Source organism: Xenopus laevis, chromosome 4L (genome assembly GCF_017654675.1).
Source record: "Xenopus laevis strain J_2021 chromosome 4L, Xenopus_laevis_v10.1, whole genome shotgun sequence".
Classification (NCBI taxonomy): domain Eukaryota; kingdom Metazoa; phylum Chordata; class Amphibia; order Anura; family Pipidae; genus Xenopus; species Xenopus laevis.
The window spans coordinates 11,607,092-11,620,108 of record NC_054377.1 but is presented as its reverse complement, the minus strand read 5'-3'; the positions used below and the strand labels follow the sequence as shown (position 1 = coordinate 11,620,108).

The 13,017-nt window shown below is 40.6% G+C and overlaps 1 protein-coding gene across 50 annotated transcripts in view; it reads right to left on the bottom strand.

Moving 5' to 3' along the window:
• madd.L (MAP-kinase activating death domain L homeolog) overlaps nt 1-13,017 on the bottom strand; it is a 65,509-nt gene that overhangs the window by 29,512 nt on the left and 22,980 nt on the right. For 13 of the 50 annotated variants that reach the window (XM_041589846.1, XM_041589847.1, XM_041589850.1 and 10 more), the window contains exons 6-16: nt 11,312-11,425; nt 11,069-11,149; nt 10,404-10,460; nt 9,841-10,013; nt 9,312-9,547; nt 9,073-9,229; nt 7,768-7,871; nt 7,502-7,695; nt 7,117-7,376; nt 5,531-5,670; nt 3,625-3,723 (exon numbers count right to left, since the gene is read on the bottom strand). In XM_041589846.1, coding sequence (XP_041445780.1) covers nt 3,625-3,723; nt 5,531-5,670; nt 7,117-7,376; nt 7,502-7,695; nt 7,768-7,871; nt 9,073-9,229; nt 9,312-9,547; nt 9,841-10,013; nt 10,404-10,460; nt 11,069-11,149; nt 11,312-11,425 — 1,615 coding nt within the window. Of the gene's footprint in view, nt 1-69; nt 130-3,624; nt 3,724-5,530; nt 5,671-7,116; nt 7,377-7,501; nt 7,696-7,767; nt 7,872-9,072; nt 9,230-9,311; nt 9,548-9,840; nt 10,014-10,403; nt 10,461-11,068; nt 11,150-11,311; nt 11,426-13,017 lie in introns of all 50 variants that reach the window. The other 37 variants (XM_041589843.1, XM_018257385.2, XM_041589845.1 and 34 more) reach the window with 3 other exon arrangements.

The window sequence follows — 13,017 nt, the reverse complement described above, 5'->3', positions numbered from 1 at the left end:
GGTCAGCCTAATGGTGAGGAAGAGAGGATGCTGGGAATGTGATGACATGCTCAAGCTACAGGCACCCACCTTCTGCAGGGGCGGGACCGGAGTCTGCAATAATCTCCATTATAGTATTAAGCCCAAATACTGGGACACAAAATGTAAGGTTAGTAACAGAAACCTAATAGCCAACAACAAATCATGACCTTAAAGGGATACTGTCATGGGAAAACATGTTTTGTTTTTTTTTTTCAAAAGGCATCAGTTAATAGTGCTGCTCCAGCAGAATTCTGCACTGAAATCCATTTCTCAAAAGAGCAAACAGATTTTTTTTAGATTTAATTTTGAAATCTGACATGGGGCTAGACATAGTGTCAGTTTCCCAGCTGCCCCCCGTCATGTGACTTGTGCTCTGATAAACTTCATTAATTCTTTACTGCTGTTCTGCAAGTTGGAGTGATATCACCCCCTCCCCTCCCAGCAGCCAAACAACAGAACAAGGTAACCAGATAGCAGCTCCCTAACACAAAATAACAGTTGCCTGGTAGATCTAAGAACAGCACTTAATAGTAAAAATCCAGGTCCTACTGAGACACATTCAGTTACATTGAGTAGGAGAAACAGCCTGCCAGAAAGCAGTTCCATCCTAAAGTGCTGGCTCTTTCTGAAAGCACATGACCAGGCAAAATGACCTGAGATGCACCTACACACCAATATTACAACTAAATACACTTGCTGGTTCAGAAATGAATTTTTATATTGCAGAGTAATTTATTTGCAGTGTAAACAATGACGTCTAGAAATAAAAACTACACCATAAAAATCATGACAGAATCCCTTTAAGATTGCTCATTCATTACAGTTCCCATCCTGTGACTTCTGTGTTACAATTAGGGATACAATGAATCCACTATTTGGGATTCAGCTGAATCCTTCATGAAAAATTCGGGTGAATACCGAACCTGCATCCTCATTTGCATATGCAAATTAGGGGTGGGAAAGGAAAAAGTGGAAAATAATGTTTACTTCTTTGTTTTGTGATAATTTCCCTTCCCGGCCCTAATTTGCATATGCGAATTAGGATTCGGTTCAGACAGGCACAAGGATTCGGCCGAATCCAAATCCTGCTGAAAAAGGAGGAATTCCAAACTGAATCCTGGATTCGGTGCATCCCTAGTTACAATACCCATTCAGGGCACCTGCTCTAGCTAATACTGATTCCTATAAGGGTAGAACTACACGGACGACTACTATGCGTTTTCGGCGGATCCAGCTCGCTGCGCCAAAACACAGCCGTCTAATTGGATGTGAAAGAGAATAAGGTTATCAATAGCAATGTCGGATGGTGTCGCAGCATTCACCCGACACGACTGTTGGATGCAGACACGGATGAACGCTGAATCCGATTTTGACGTTGAATCCGATTTGACGCCTGCATTTTGTCGCAGCACATCAGATCCACCGAAAAGCATAGAAGTCGTCCGTGTAGTTCTACCGTTAGAGAACAAGAGACCCCCATGTTTTTACAATGACATTTCCCTAATGTAGTCAGCTAAATGCTGGTGTTTTACTTCCACCATATTTTAACGTCTAAAATATATGAAAGGTCTCATTTAATGTGCAAAATCATCAAATAAGTGCTGCCTTATTACCCATGGAACGTGTAACCTATTGTAGACACATTTGGACCAGAACATGCAAACCCACAAAACTGGCAATGGAAGTAAACATGTCCCTTTAACTAAATTAATGAAATGATCACATGAGAATGGGTGGTCCCTGCAAACCAAGTCACTCCTATTTAGCAGGGACACGAAGTAGGTACCGCAGGGGTTAACCACGAATCCTAGAAGCAATGCTAAGCAAAGTGACTAGCCATCTGGGGTATTAAAAAACAAAAAAAAACCACCACACACACGCACAGCACAAAAAGCAAACAAGACCTTTAATCGAATGATCTTGCCAAACAAGCAGGGGAAAAAAAAAACTGAAATGCTAAAAATAAACTATAATCCAATTTCCCCTTGTACTTAAAGCATATCATGTACTTGTCTAGAAGCGGAGGTTTGAGCATGTGATTAATTGAACGCTTATACTGCGAGGACGTGAAGAGGCGTATTTACTGCAGAGTTGCAAAGTGGCTTAGCGTATACCCATATGGCCGCACATTGCTTGTATGCGTCTCTGGTTCAACTTCTGAACCCACAATATGACACTGTTCAACCCAATAATTGGTATTGTTGGGCACGCTGTGAACTAAACATCAGCTATTTTAAATAGAGATGCACCAAATCCACTATTTTGGATTCGGCTGAACCCCCGAATCATTCGCGAAAGATTCGGCCAAATACCGAACCAAATGTGAATCCTAATTTGCATATGCAAATTAGGGGTGGAAACAGGAAAAAAAAAATGTTACTTTGTGTTTTCCGACAAAAAGTCACTCAATTTCCCTTCCTGTTCCCTAATTTGCATATGCAAATTAGAATTTGGTTTCAGTTTGGCCGGGCAGAAGGATTAGGCTGAATCTTGCTGAAAAGGGCCGAATCCCGGACCAAATTCTGGATTCGGTGCATCCCTAATCCTAAAGGGAAACTATCGTAAAAATTAAAATTTTATATAATCGTACTGAAATAAGAAACTTTGTAAAAACAATTAAATTCTGCATCATTTCTGAAATAATCAAGTTTATATTCACTATCCCTCTTTCAGCATCTGTGTCTCTTCATTATATCTTCATGCAGCAGTTGGTGTCCGATATTCAGTGCTCCAATTTATCTTATGTGGGGGCTTCCTTTCCTAGCAGATGTATTAGAGCTCACTCAATTAACTGATTCCAGTACAAACAAAATCTAACAAATTAACTACTTTTTGCACAAATCTAGAGACATGATGTCTGGTGAGTTTAATAGAGTGAGCTCTAATACATCTTCTAGGCAAAAGCAGACCCCCTATAAGATATATTGGATCTAACTGTCAATGAATATCTGACACCAAACTCCTGCATGAAGACAGAATGAAGGGAAACAGATGCTGAGAGAGGGATTGTGAACATAAACTTGATTATTTAAGAAATGGCACAGAATTTTTAATTGCTTCTATTTAGAAAGTTTCTTATTTCAGTATGCTGAAGCTTAAATTTTCATTTTCGCGATAGTTTCCCTTTAACCATTGCACAAGCACTCAAAGCAAAGAAAACAAAAAGCGAACGCGCGTTAAAGCGATCTTGCACATATCAGTGCAAAGATCATGGTATACTAACCTTTTCCCTCCTCCCATGTAGCTTCCTGATGACCTTGGAACCCCAATGGGTGGCACATGCAGAAAATTTAAGGGGAATGGCAAAGATGTCAGTGAGCACAATGAGCCCCTAGCTGATAACACAGGCAGAACCCACCTTTTTTTAAAAGCAGGGAATAGCAATGGAAAGTTGGAAACGATGAGAGTGGTTAATAGATAATGAACCAACCCGGCATGCACACAAGAAGCACCCTTGTTCCAATGCTCCCAGAAATGGATAAAGTACCAATTTACCCTTGGAATGAGCTGTTACAGCACTAGGATCTCACTTACCTCTCAAACTGGCCTAATAAAATGGCTCCCTATCCCTATACTTTGCATTTGCCCTCTAGTGTTGCTTACCTTTCAAGCTGGGGAAGGGAGTCGCCTTGTCTCGGCTTTTGCTGGGCAGCGTCAGGCTCGATAAGCTAAAGCTACTGCTGTGAGTTTTGTAAAGGTTACCTGCAAACAGAAAAGGTGCCATGAGCCTCTGGTGGGTGCAACCAAAAAATAATTAAAAAAATTATTAATGTCTCTTTTATTAGTCTAATGGATATATCAAAAAGTAAATGAGCAGTATTGTATGCTTGTTGCAAGGTCAAAGAAAGAGTGGAGATTGATTTGAGCACCAAAATCTCAAATTGCAATGATCTGTTTTTTTCTCTGCGGCCAACGGTTGAGTCACAATAGGGTCCAAGGAAGACCTGATGGGAAAGGATTGCATTGGCATGCCAATGCAGTTCTAGGCTGACAGAATTTTCTTGCCTGCCCGATACTAAATCTGCAGGGCCCCATACACGAGGACCCTGCATGGAGGGGCTGGGTTGACAGATCTTATTACCTCATGTACAGTTACCATAAAGGAGAACTAAAGCAGTAGGTAGAAATATTGTACATTATGTTTTGTGCTTCTGTACCAGCCCAAGGCAACCACAGCCCTTTAGCAGTAAAGATCTGTGTCTCCAAAGATGCCCCAGTAGCTCCCCGTCTTCTTTTCTGCTGATTCACTGCACATGCTCTGTGCTGCTGTCACTTACTGAGCTTAGGGACCCACTCACAATATACAGTACACATAGAATAGAAATGTCACAATATAAGGCTGATTAGTAATTAATACACATAATTACTACATGGCAGCACAGAAACCAGTGCAATTAGCATCAGAATTTAATAATCAGCAAACCTGTAGCATCAGCTTATATTACAGCCAGGGAAGCTAATTTTCTGCTGGATAATTAGTGACGAGCCCTAAGCTTAGCTTCTCAACAGCCAATCAGAGCCCACTGAGCATGTGAGTGTCACAGACACTTTCCAAGATGGTGACCCCCTGTGACAAGTTTGAAGTCCTGGATCATTGCTGATATTGACAAGCTGAAACCTTAGGCTGGTGCAATACATTCAGTATATAAAATATGGCATTTTTAACCATATTAATTTTTAGGGTTTAGTTCTCCTTTAACACTGGCTATTTTTCTATGTTGCATTGACAAGCTGGGGCTGTAGCCTTGTGTAAAGTGGGGCATAAGCTGATGGCATGGGGGGGGGGGGTCAGCTGAAATACCTTCCCAAGGAAACACCATAAAACAGGTATTTCCCCCACACTCAGTGAGTGGCTTGGCCTAAAGGTATAAGCTGGGAAAACTGCATTCTTTGCTGCTGTGAGGATGGAAACAGAACCCATTGTCCCTCATCAGTGCTTGGCTTTTACCCGAGTCACAAACTAAAGGCTACAAATCCTAACTGAAACACCTGAAAAGAGAAAGCATTTTTCTGAGCCCCATAAGAGGACGGCACAGTGCTAAATCATTTTTAGTGTAAAATGTCAGCTTTATTGATATGTTGCATTCTTTTCATTGTTTCCCTTTTTTCAGTTTAACCAGAGACCTCAGAGTCAACATACAACTGCTGAGACTATAGAAAAAAAACTCCGTTCTCCTTCCCAACCTCCCTTGGAAGTATCAAATAGTCACATTTTTCATTATTAATTTGATTGTTGCCTGTTCTTGTGAATTTGATCTCTGTTTTTATAATGCATATATTTAGCACTATTGACTTTATCTTGCTGGGATGTGCAGTTCATGGTCCCATGGGGCAGTCTAGGTTCTTAAAAATGGAAGAGCTTACAAATGTTTATTTTTATCATTCAGAAGGGTACCGTGCACTTTAATAAATGTGATAAAATCGAATCTGCTCTGAAAATACCAGGAATCTCAGTATGACATGACATATAGGTTGGCTGACACATCATCTATACAGAGAATATACTTACTGGCGAAGGACATAATGCCTCCAAAGCCCTCGTTATTGCTGCTGTTGTTGGATGTGGGAGAACTACCCCGAGAATCCGTCTCTGCATCGGAATCACTTGCAAGCTTCAAGCTATTGGGGCGAAGCAGAGGCTTTGGGGATCTGAAACAGAAGATTAGTTTGAAGGATGACATGAATATAAAGGAGAATCCAGTAGTTGTATGAGTGTGAATTCACCTCTTCTGCGATGTAGTCGTTAAACGGGAATTCAATCAAAAAGTCATCAAATAATCAATCAAGTCATACCAAATATATGCATTCACAAATAACTGCAATGCAAATTTAGTTTCACGATCAATCTGCTTTTTAGCTAAAGGGATTGCTGACCCAACGAATACATTACACTGAAGAAGAGGCTAAATGCAGTTAACGAAAAGAGGGCAGATTTGTTTTAAGGAACAGTATCACCAAAACATTCAAGTCTTTTAAAATAATGAAAATATAATGTACTGTCGTACTGCATTGGTAAAACTGGTGTGATGCTTCAGAAACTCTAAATTAGTTTATTTTAAAAAGCTGCTGTGTAGCCATGGGGGCAGCCATTCAAGCACAGGATACGCAGTAGATAACAGATAAGTACTACTATAGTTTATATAAACAAGCTGCTGTGTAGCCATGGGGGCAGCCATTCAAGCACAGAATACACAGTAGATAACAGATAAGTACTACTATAGTTTATATAAACAAGCTGCTGTGTAGCCATGGGGGCAGCCATTCAAGCACAGGATACACAGTAGATAACAGATAAGTACTACTATAGTTTATATAAACAAGCTGCTGTGTAGCCATGGGGGCAGCCATTCAAGCACAGGATACACAGTAGATAACAGATAAGTACTACTATAGTTCACATAAACAAGCTGCTGTGTAGCCATGGGGTCAGCCATTCAAGCACAGGATACACAGTAGATAACATAAGTACTACTATAGTTCATATAAACAAGCTGCTGTGTAGCCATGGGGGCAGCCATTCAAGCACAGGATACACAGTAGATAACAGATAGGGTCTGAAGGATCCCTTTGTATACTGCAGAGCTTATCTGTTATCAGCTGTGTATCCTGTGCCTTTTCTCCTTTTTCAGATTTGAATGGCTGCACCCATGTCTACACAGCAGCTTGTTTATATAAACTATAGTAGTACTTATCTGTTATCTACTGTGTATCCTGTGCTTGAATGGCTGTCTCCATGGCTACACAGCAGCTTGTTTATCTAAACTATAGTAGTCTTTCTGAAACTAACACACACCTATTTTATCAGTGCAGGGCAACAGTACATTATATTGGCATTCCTTTAAAATACTTTAATTTTTTTGGTGTTACTGTTCCTTTAAATATCTTCAACAAATTAAAAGTACATCAGCTGTAGCAATGTGGTACATTTCCAATGTTAACCGGAGCTGATAGCAGCTGTGTAAATTGCTAGACGTGGGAAGGAATTAAAGAACAGGAAAAGTTGTGTAGCCTCTGATATTTTGTTTCTTTGAGAGAGAGAGAGAGAGAGAGAGATGAATAGTTTAGGGAAGGCAATAGGATTAACATTGCTCTTACCGGGTACCATTCATATTCTGGTTAAACATTGGTGTATAGCTCTCCTCTCGTTCTTCATTCTCCTCCTCTGGAGGGAATCCATACTGCGGCTCAAAGTAGGGGTTGTCATACTCTCTTCTGCGAGTCTCTCCACCACCCAGTGAGACATCGCTCTCCCGCCTCTCCATGGCTATGCGGGTGAATGTGGGTGGCAAAACCGGCAAGTGATTTTGCAACACACCCATAACTTTCTCTTCAGGCTCTGCCGAGTCAGCCGATTCCTGCAAAAACAATACAGAAAACAAAACGAATAAAAAAACCTTAGTATCCGATGTTTTGTGCAAGAAATGAAGGCTAAACAATGCTGACGGCACCTAATTCTTAGAGCCATGCTATACACTCTCACCGTGATAGCCCCGTGAATAACAGTACTGGGGCTGCTGCTGGCTGTTGTGCTAGATCCAGAGTGAGGCTGATTGTTATCTGGAGAATTCTCACTATCACCATTGTTCTCCTCAATCTCTCCGGAGTATTCTTGGAAGTCGTCAAACTCAACCTCACTGGCATCTCCAAGAGCTGCATGCGTTAGTGGATCCACATCTACCGGGACATTTACAGTTAAATAAAGAACGGTTTCACTTGTGCTGCATCCCTGCACATGAGCATACTTACTTGGAGTGTCCCCGTTAATGTCACATTTCATCATTTCGCTGACAAAGTCTCCAAGAGAGGAGTAGGAAGAGCTGGAGTCGTCATATTCCACACTATCACTGCCACTGCCAAAGATGTAAAAACAGTAATAGTAATTAGGAGTGCTCTACCTTCATTAAACCCGTGTGGGTCTCAGGTGCTGAACTGGAAGACCCTCGCCTGATTTTTGGGTCAACTTAACATCCAGAACAAGAAATCCAGCAGCACACTCAAATTGATGCAACAATCCGTAGTGTTTTATTAGCCCATATATGAAACAGGCAGCATTTTTTGCACCAGTATATAACAGTAGCAGAACTGATATATTTAAAGGGATGCTGTCATGATTTTTATGATGTTGTTTTTATTTCTAAATGACACTGTTTACACTGCAAATAATTCACTCTACAATATAAAATGTAATTCCCGAACCAGCAAGTGTATTTTTTTGTTGTTGTAATATTGGTTTGTAGGCAGCCATCTCCAGTCATTTTGCCTGGTCATGTGCTTTCAGAAAGAGCCAGCACTGTATGATGGAACTGCTTTCTGGCAGGCTGTTGTTTCTCTTACTCAATATAACTGAATGTGTCACCGTGAGACCTGGATTTTACTATTGAGTGCTGTTCTTAGATCTACCAGGCAGCTGTTATCTTGTGTTAGGGAGCTGTTATATTCCCATTGTTCTGTAGTTAGGCTGCCGGGGGAGAAAGGGAGGGGGTGTGATATCACTCCAACTTGCAATACAAGAGTGACTGAAGTCTATCAGAGCACAAGAGCACATGACTGGGGTCAGCTGGGAAACTGACAATATGTCTAGCCCCATGTCAGATTTCAAAATTAAATATAAAAAAATCTGTTTGCTCTTTTGAGAAACAGATTTCATTGCAGAATTCTGCTGGAGCAGCGTTTTGAAAAAAACATTTTTTTCCCATGACAGTATCCCTTTAAGTTAAATCAAGATAATTTTTCTGTTGAATGGAAGTGAATACTTACTGACAGACTTGGGATTTTATACTTCCCTACAGCTCCAACATAGTTACATATTTAATTTACAAAGACTGTTGATCACTCACATCAGAGGTTATAATGCTACATACAGACAGGAAGAGGGTGCAAGGCCGACACTTCTAAAGATGTTCATATACGGGTCAATCAAAGCTGTCGACTCAGTCCCTCCAGACCGAGTCGGCACCTTATTGGCCCGAGTATAGTGCTCACTAACTGGTATTGTTTACAGGATTAAAATTCACTTGAATCTCATAGCGAATCCTAATCAGGTATACTCACCTGTCATCAGTAGGATCAGAGTCACTGTCCCTCTCTGCTGGAACACTAAATGCTTCAGCAAGCTGTGAGTTAGCATCATAGACACGATAGTGAATGGGTTGCAGCTGGTGGGCATACCACTTAGGTTTATCCCCAATCAGAGCAGGGTCAAACATGTCTGGAAATATAAAATTAGAAAGCATCAAAAAAACCTACATATAAGAAAATAACATACACGCAGGGAGAAAGGTGCTACTTACTGTTGTGAATCCTCTGAAATGCGAAGTTAGTGGGGTTCAGTGACCACTCCCCAAAGAATTCCACTGCCTGTGTTTTGGAAAGCTTCTCAGTAAAAAGAGTGGGCTTTGGCCGTGCAGCCAGGAAGGAAGAAGACTGGAAAGCCACAACTGGACGAGGGAAAAGGCGCAGGGTGCGAGTGTGCATTTGAAAGTTCTGCAACATATTCGGAGAGTTAAAGAAACGTACCATGGCAACCCTGGAAAACAAGTGAGAGAGATAAAGGTAAGAGAGCAATATATACAGTCAGAATAAGAGGGTTGGCTTATTCAAAGAATTAATTAAAATGAATCCGATACACAAGACAATTTAAATTTGCACAGTATACTGCAAATAAACAGTAGAGGTTTGGTCAACTACCTCTAACTTGAATGGACCTGGAAACTTGAACTGCAGCCCTGTGATAACACTTTCCATATGTATTATAAAGGTATATGTATTTATAAAGATGATAGATGGATAGACCTGTGCATTTTAGATATCCAGTCTCACCTTGTTGCCACATCCACAGAGTCAACATCATTTCCATATATAAGAGGGTTAAATTCCGTAGAAGGAGTTCCCTGCGCATCGTTGGGGGCTTTCAACAGTGCGGCATCTGCTCCTTCGTGGAATCGGTCCAGATTGAGGATAGGTTGAGTGTTCAGACTCATGCTTGCCAATGCCTGGGTATTGAAATAAGATTCCATCAGTTGCAGTTCTGCAAATTCAACAGCATTTAAATAAACTTTATTATTATAAGGGACTAATACTTTAATTTCAAGGGTAAATTCTGTAGTCAGATACATAAAGCGTACCAGCAAAAAATCGTATGAAAGAAAATACAAAACAAATGAATACAGAAGTTCAACTATAGTTTTCTTTAAAATTATTTAGAAATTTCAAAAATTCACATTGCGAATTATAATTATCTTTGATTCTACAATCCCCCTGGAATAGTTACACGGGAAATCCAAGAGTGCAACATTGCCACTGCAAGGCAAGGCCGTAAGTGTAGGTTTGTGATACTGAAACCAGAAAACTGGGTATTTGAAGTGAGAAAGAACAACAGGAACCTTGTTATCTGAGGCGAGAAGACGCTGCTGCGTAATCACGGACATGCTGTGTAGACACTGAGAAGACGCCACATGACAACACCAGCGGCCAATCAGAGACAAGACGAACACATGACCACAAAGAGACAGATGAGGAAAAAAATTACACAGAATTCACAGAACAAGATGAGAAAGGTTTAGATGAAATAAGAGATAAACAAATAAAATACAGATAGGGGAAATTGAAAAAAAAATGGCATAGCAGAAAACAGAGAATACATAAAACGAGGCACAGAGAATACTCCTCAATACAAATTAAAAGTAATATGTACTAATGGTATGAGATTAGATATTGTAACAGAAAGCAATGGGTTAGGCAATTAAAAAAAAAACTATATATACTGGAATGAATTGGATAGGAAAAATTAAGGAAAGAACAGAGTAAGAAAACAAATCAAAGGCCAATTCCAGTAATGCTGGCAAAAACTAAAAGGATGTGGATGTGAGCGAAGAAGGAAAAGGGGAAAAGCATGGAGAAGACTGGCCAGTAAAGCTTACTGTATGCAAAAAGGGAAACAGGAAGTAGATTACATGGTGGGAAGCATTCAGACTGACCCACAAGTGATCATGTGCAGCACTGGCTCGGGTGGATCTGAAGGGTGCTAGAAGAATTACCCAGTTCTCACCTGTTTAAGGTGCTTCTTGAGTTCCGAGGCCTCTGGTTCTGGAAGAACAGGCAACAGCTCTGCATTCGTGGGAGCAACTACCTATCAGGAGACAAAAAGGAAGACATTGGTGATCACTTTATGATGAGCAATGCAACAGCTGATATTTTGGACCATCTCTCGTGAAAAAACATGGGTCCTGGTACAGATTATGCATTTGGACAAATTAACCAGCCAGGATATATGAAATGTGCAATTTTTTACCTTATTAGTGTCAAGATCAACCAGCCACACATCATCTGGCATCCTAAAGTCCGACTTGTAGAGAAAGAAGCTGGCAGGGACCCCAATAATGTATGGGGTGGGGGCTAGCAGCAGCTAAATAAGAGTGAATATAATTAAATTTAATGAAGACCAACAGTAAATGCACTAATGTATAGCAAAGACTAATATAAGATAATCAATATTTCGCCTTATTTATGTAACTGAAACAGCCACTAAACAGGGCACAAGACACTTAGATTTAACTCAATGACTAGGGCTTGTGCTAAACACACGTGTTGTGTTAGGGTCAGGGTACACAGACAGATTCGGGGAGATTAGTCGCCCGGCGACAAATCTCCTCTTCTTCGGGTCGACTAATCTCCCTGACCTGCTAATATCTAAATCACTGGCAGGATGGCACTCAGATTGATTCGTTTTCGAAGTTGCCTGACGAGGAAACTTTGGGTGACTTCGGAAAACGAATAGTTCTGAGTGCCATCCCGTCGGCGATTTACATTCTAGCCCGCGGGAGGCAGTTCAGGGAGATTATTCACCCTAAAGAAGAGGAGATTTGTCGCTGGGCGACTAATCTCCCCGAATCTGCCTGTGTGCCCTGACCCCAAATTTTATTTTTTATACTAAACAAGAAAATGAAATCAGTTTCACTTTAACATATTTTGGCGAGCTACTGTGAGCAGAGGGGAAGATAGTGAAAATAATTACTGGTCTGCAGATAATAAGCTTTACCTTATCTCAAAGCCTAACAAAGGTGACAACAGAAAAGGGCCCTGACACACGGAACGCTCGATTACTCCGAGGAAAATCTGTGGGAAAGTGCCATTTCTCTATTTCCAAATGAAATAGGGACGATATACGTTTATAATACACAAAAGCCATGAATATCCTGTAAATTATATCCTTATAAACGGTGAGTTCTGATGTCATCAGTTATAAACGGTGAGCTCTGATGTCATTTCTGTCACATGACTCACTGAAACTTGTGTATTATAATAAATAAAGTACCCCCAGTTGTAAAATATGAGGATATTAGAAGTCACCTCGGAGTTCCATGACCTGTATAAAAACACTCGGCCTTCGGCCTCGTGTTTTTATATGGTCATGAAACTCCTCGGTAACTTATAATATCCTTATATTTTACAAAAGGGGGTACTTTATTCACTATATAAACACCTTTATGAAACACAAGTACAATAAACAGGGCTGCAAAATGTGTTCTGCCTGTTGCTTTGCATTTTAGCCATTATAAAGAAGTAATGGAGAATTGTTTGATTTCCACCTCAACTGACTCTTCTGCATGCAATGAAGCGCCCAATAGTACCTGTCCCATCACACGTTGGAGCTGCCACATGTAAAACACACTAAATGCGGTAATCTCAGGTAATTTCCCGAAAATGTGGAAGGATACATTTTTTGAACATTTACCCAGGATCAATGTTTTAAATGCGACGACTCCAGCAAACGTGTATAGGCAGGTATTATCAGGCGCCTCATTGCAAGTAGAAGAGACAGTCGGTTCAGGGGGAACCAAACGATTCTCAAAAACTCTCAAAAAATGTATCCATCAAAACATCTTTGGGAAATTACCCGAGATCATCGCATATGTGTTTTACATGTGGCAGCTCCAACGTGTGATGGTACAGGTATTATTAGACACCTCATTGCATGCAGATGAGAGAATCGGTTCA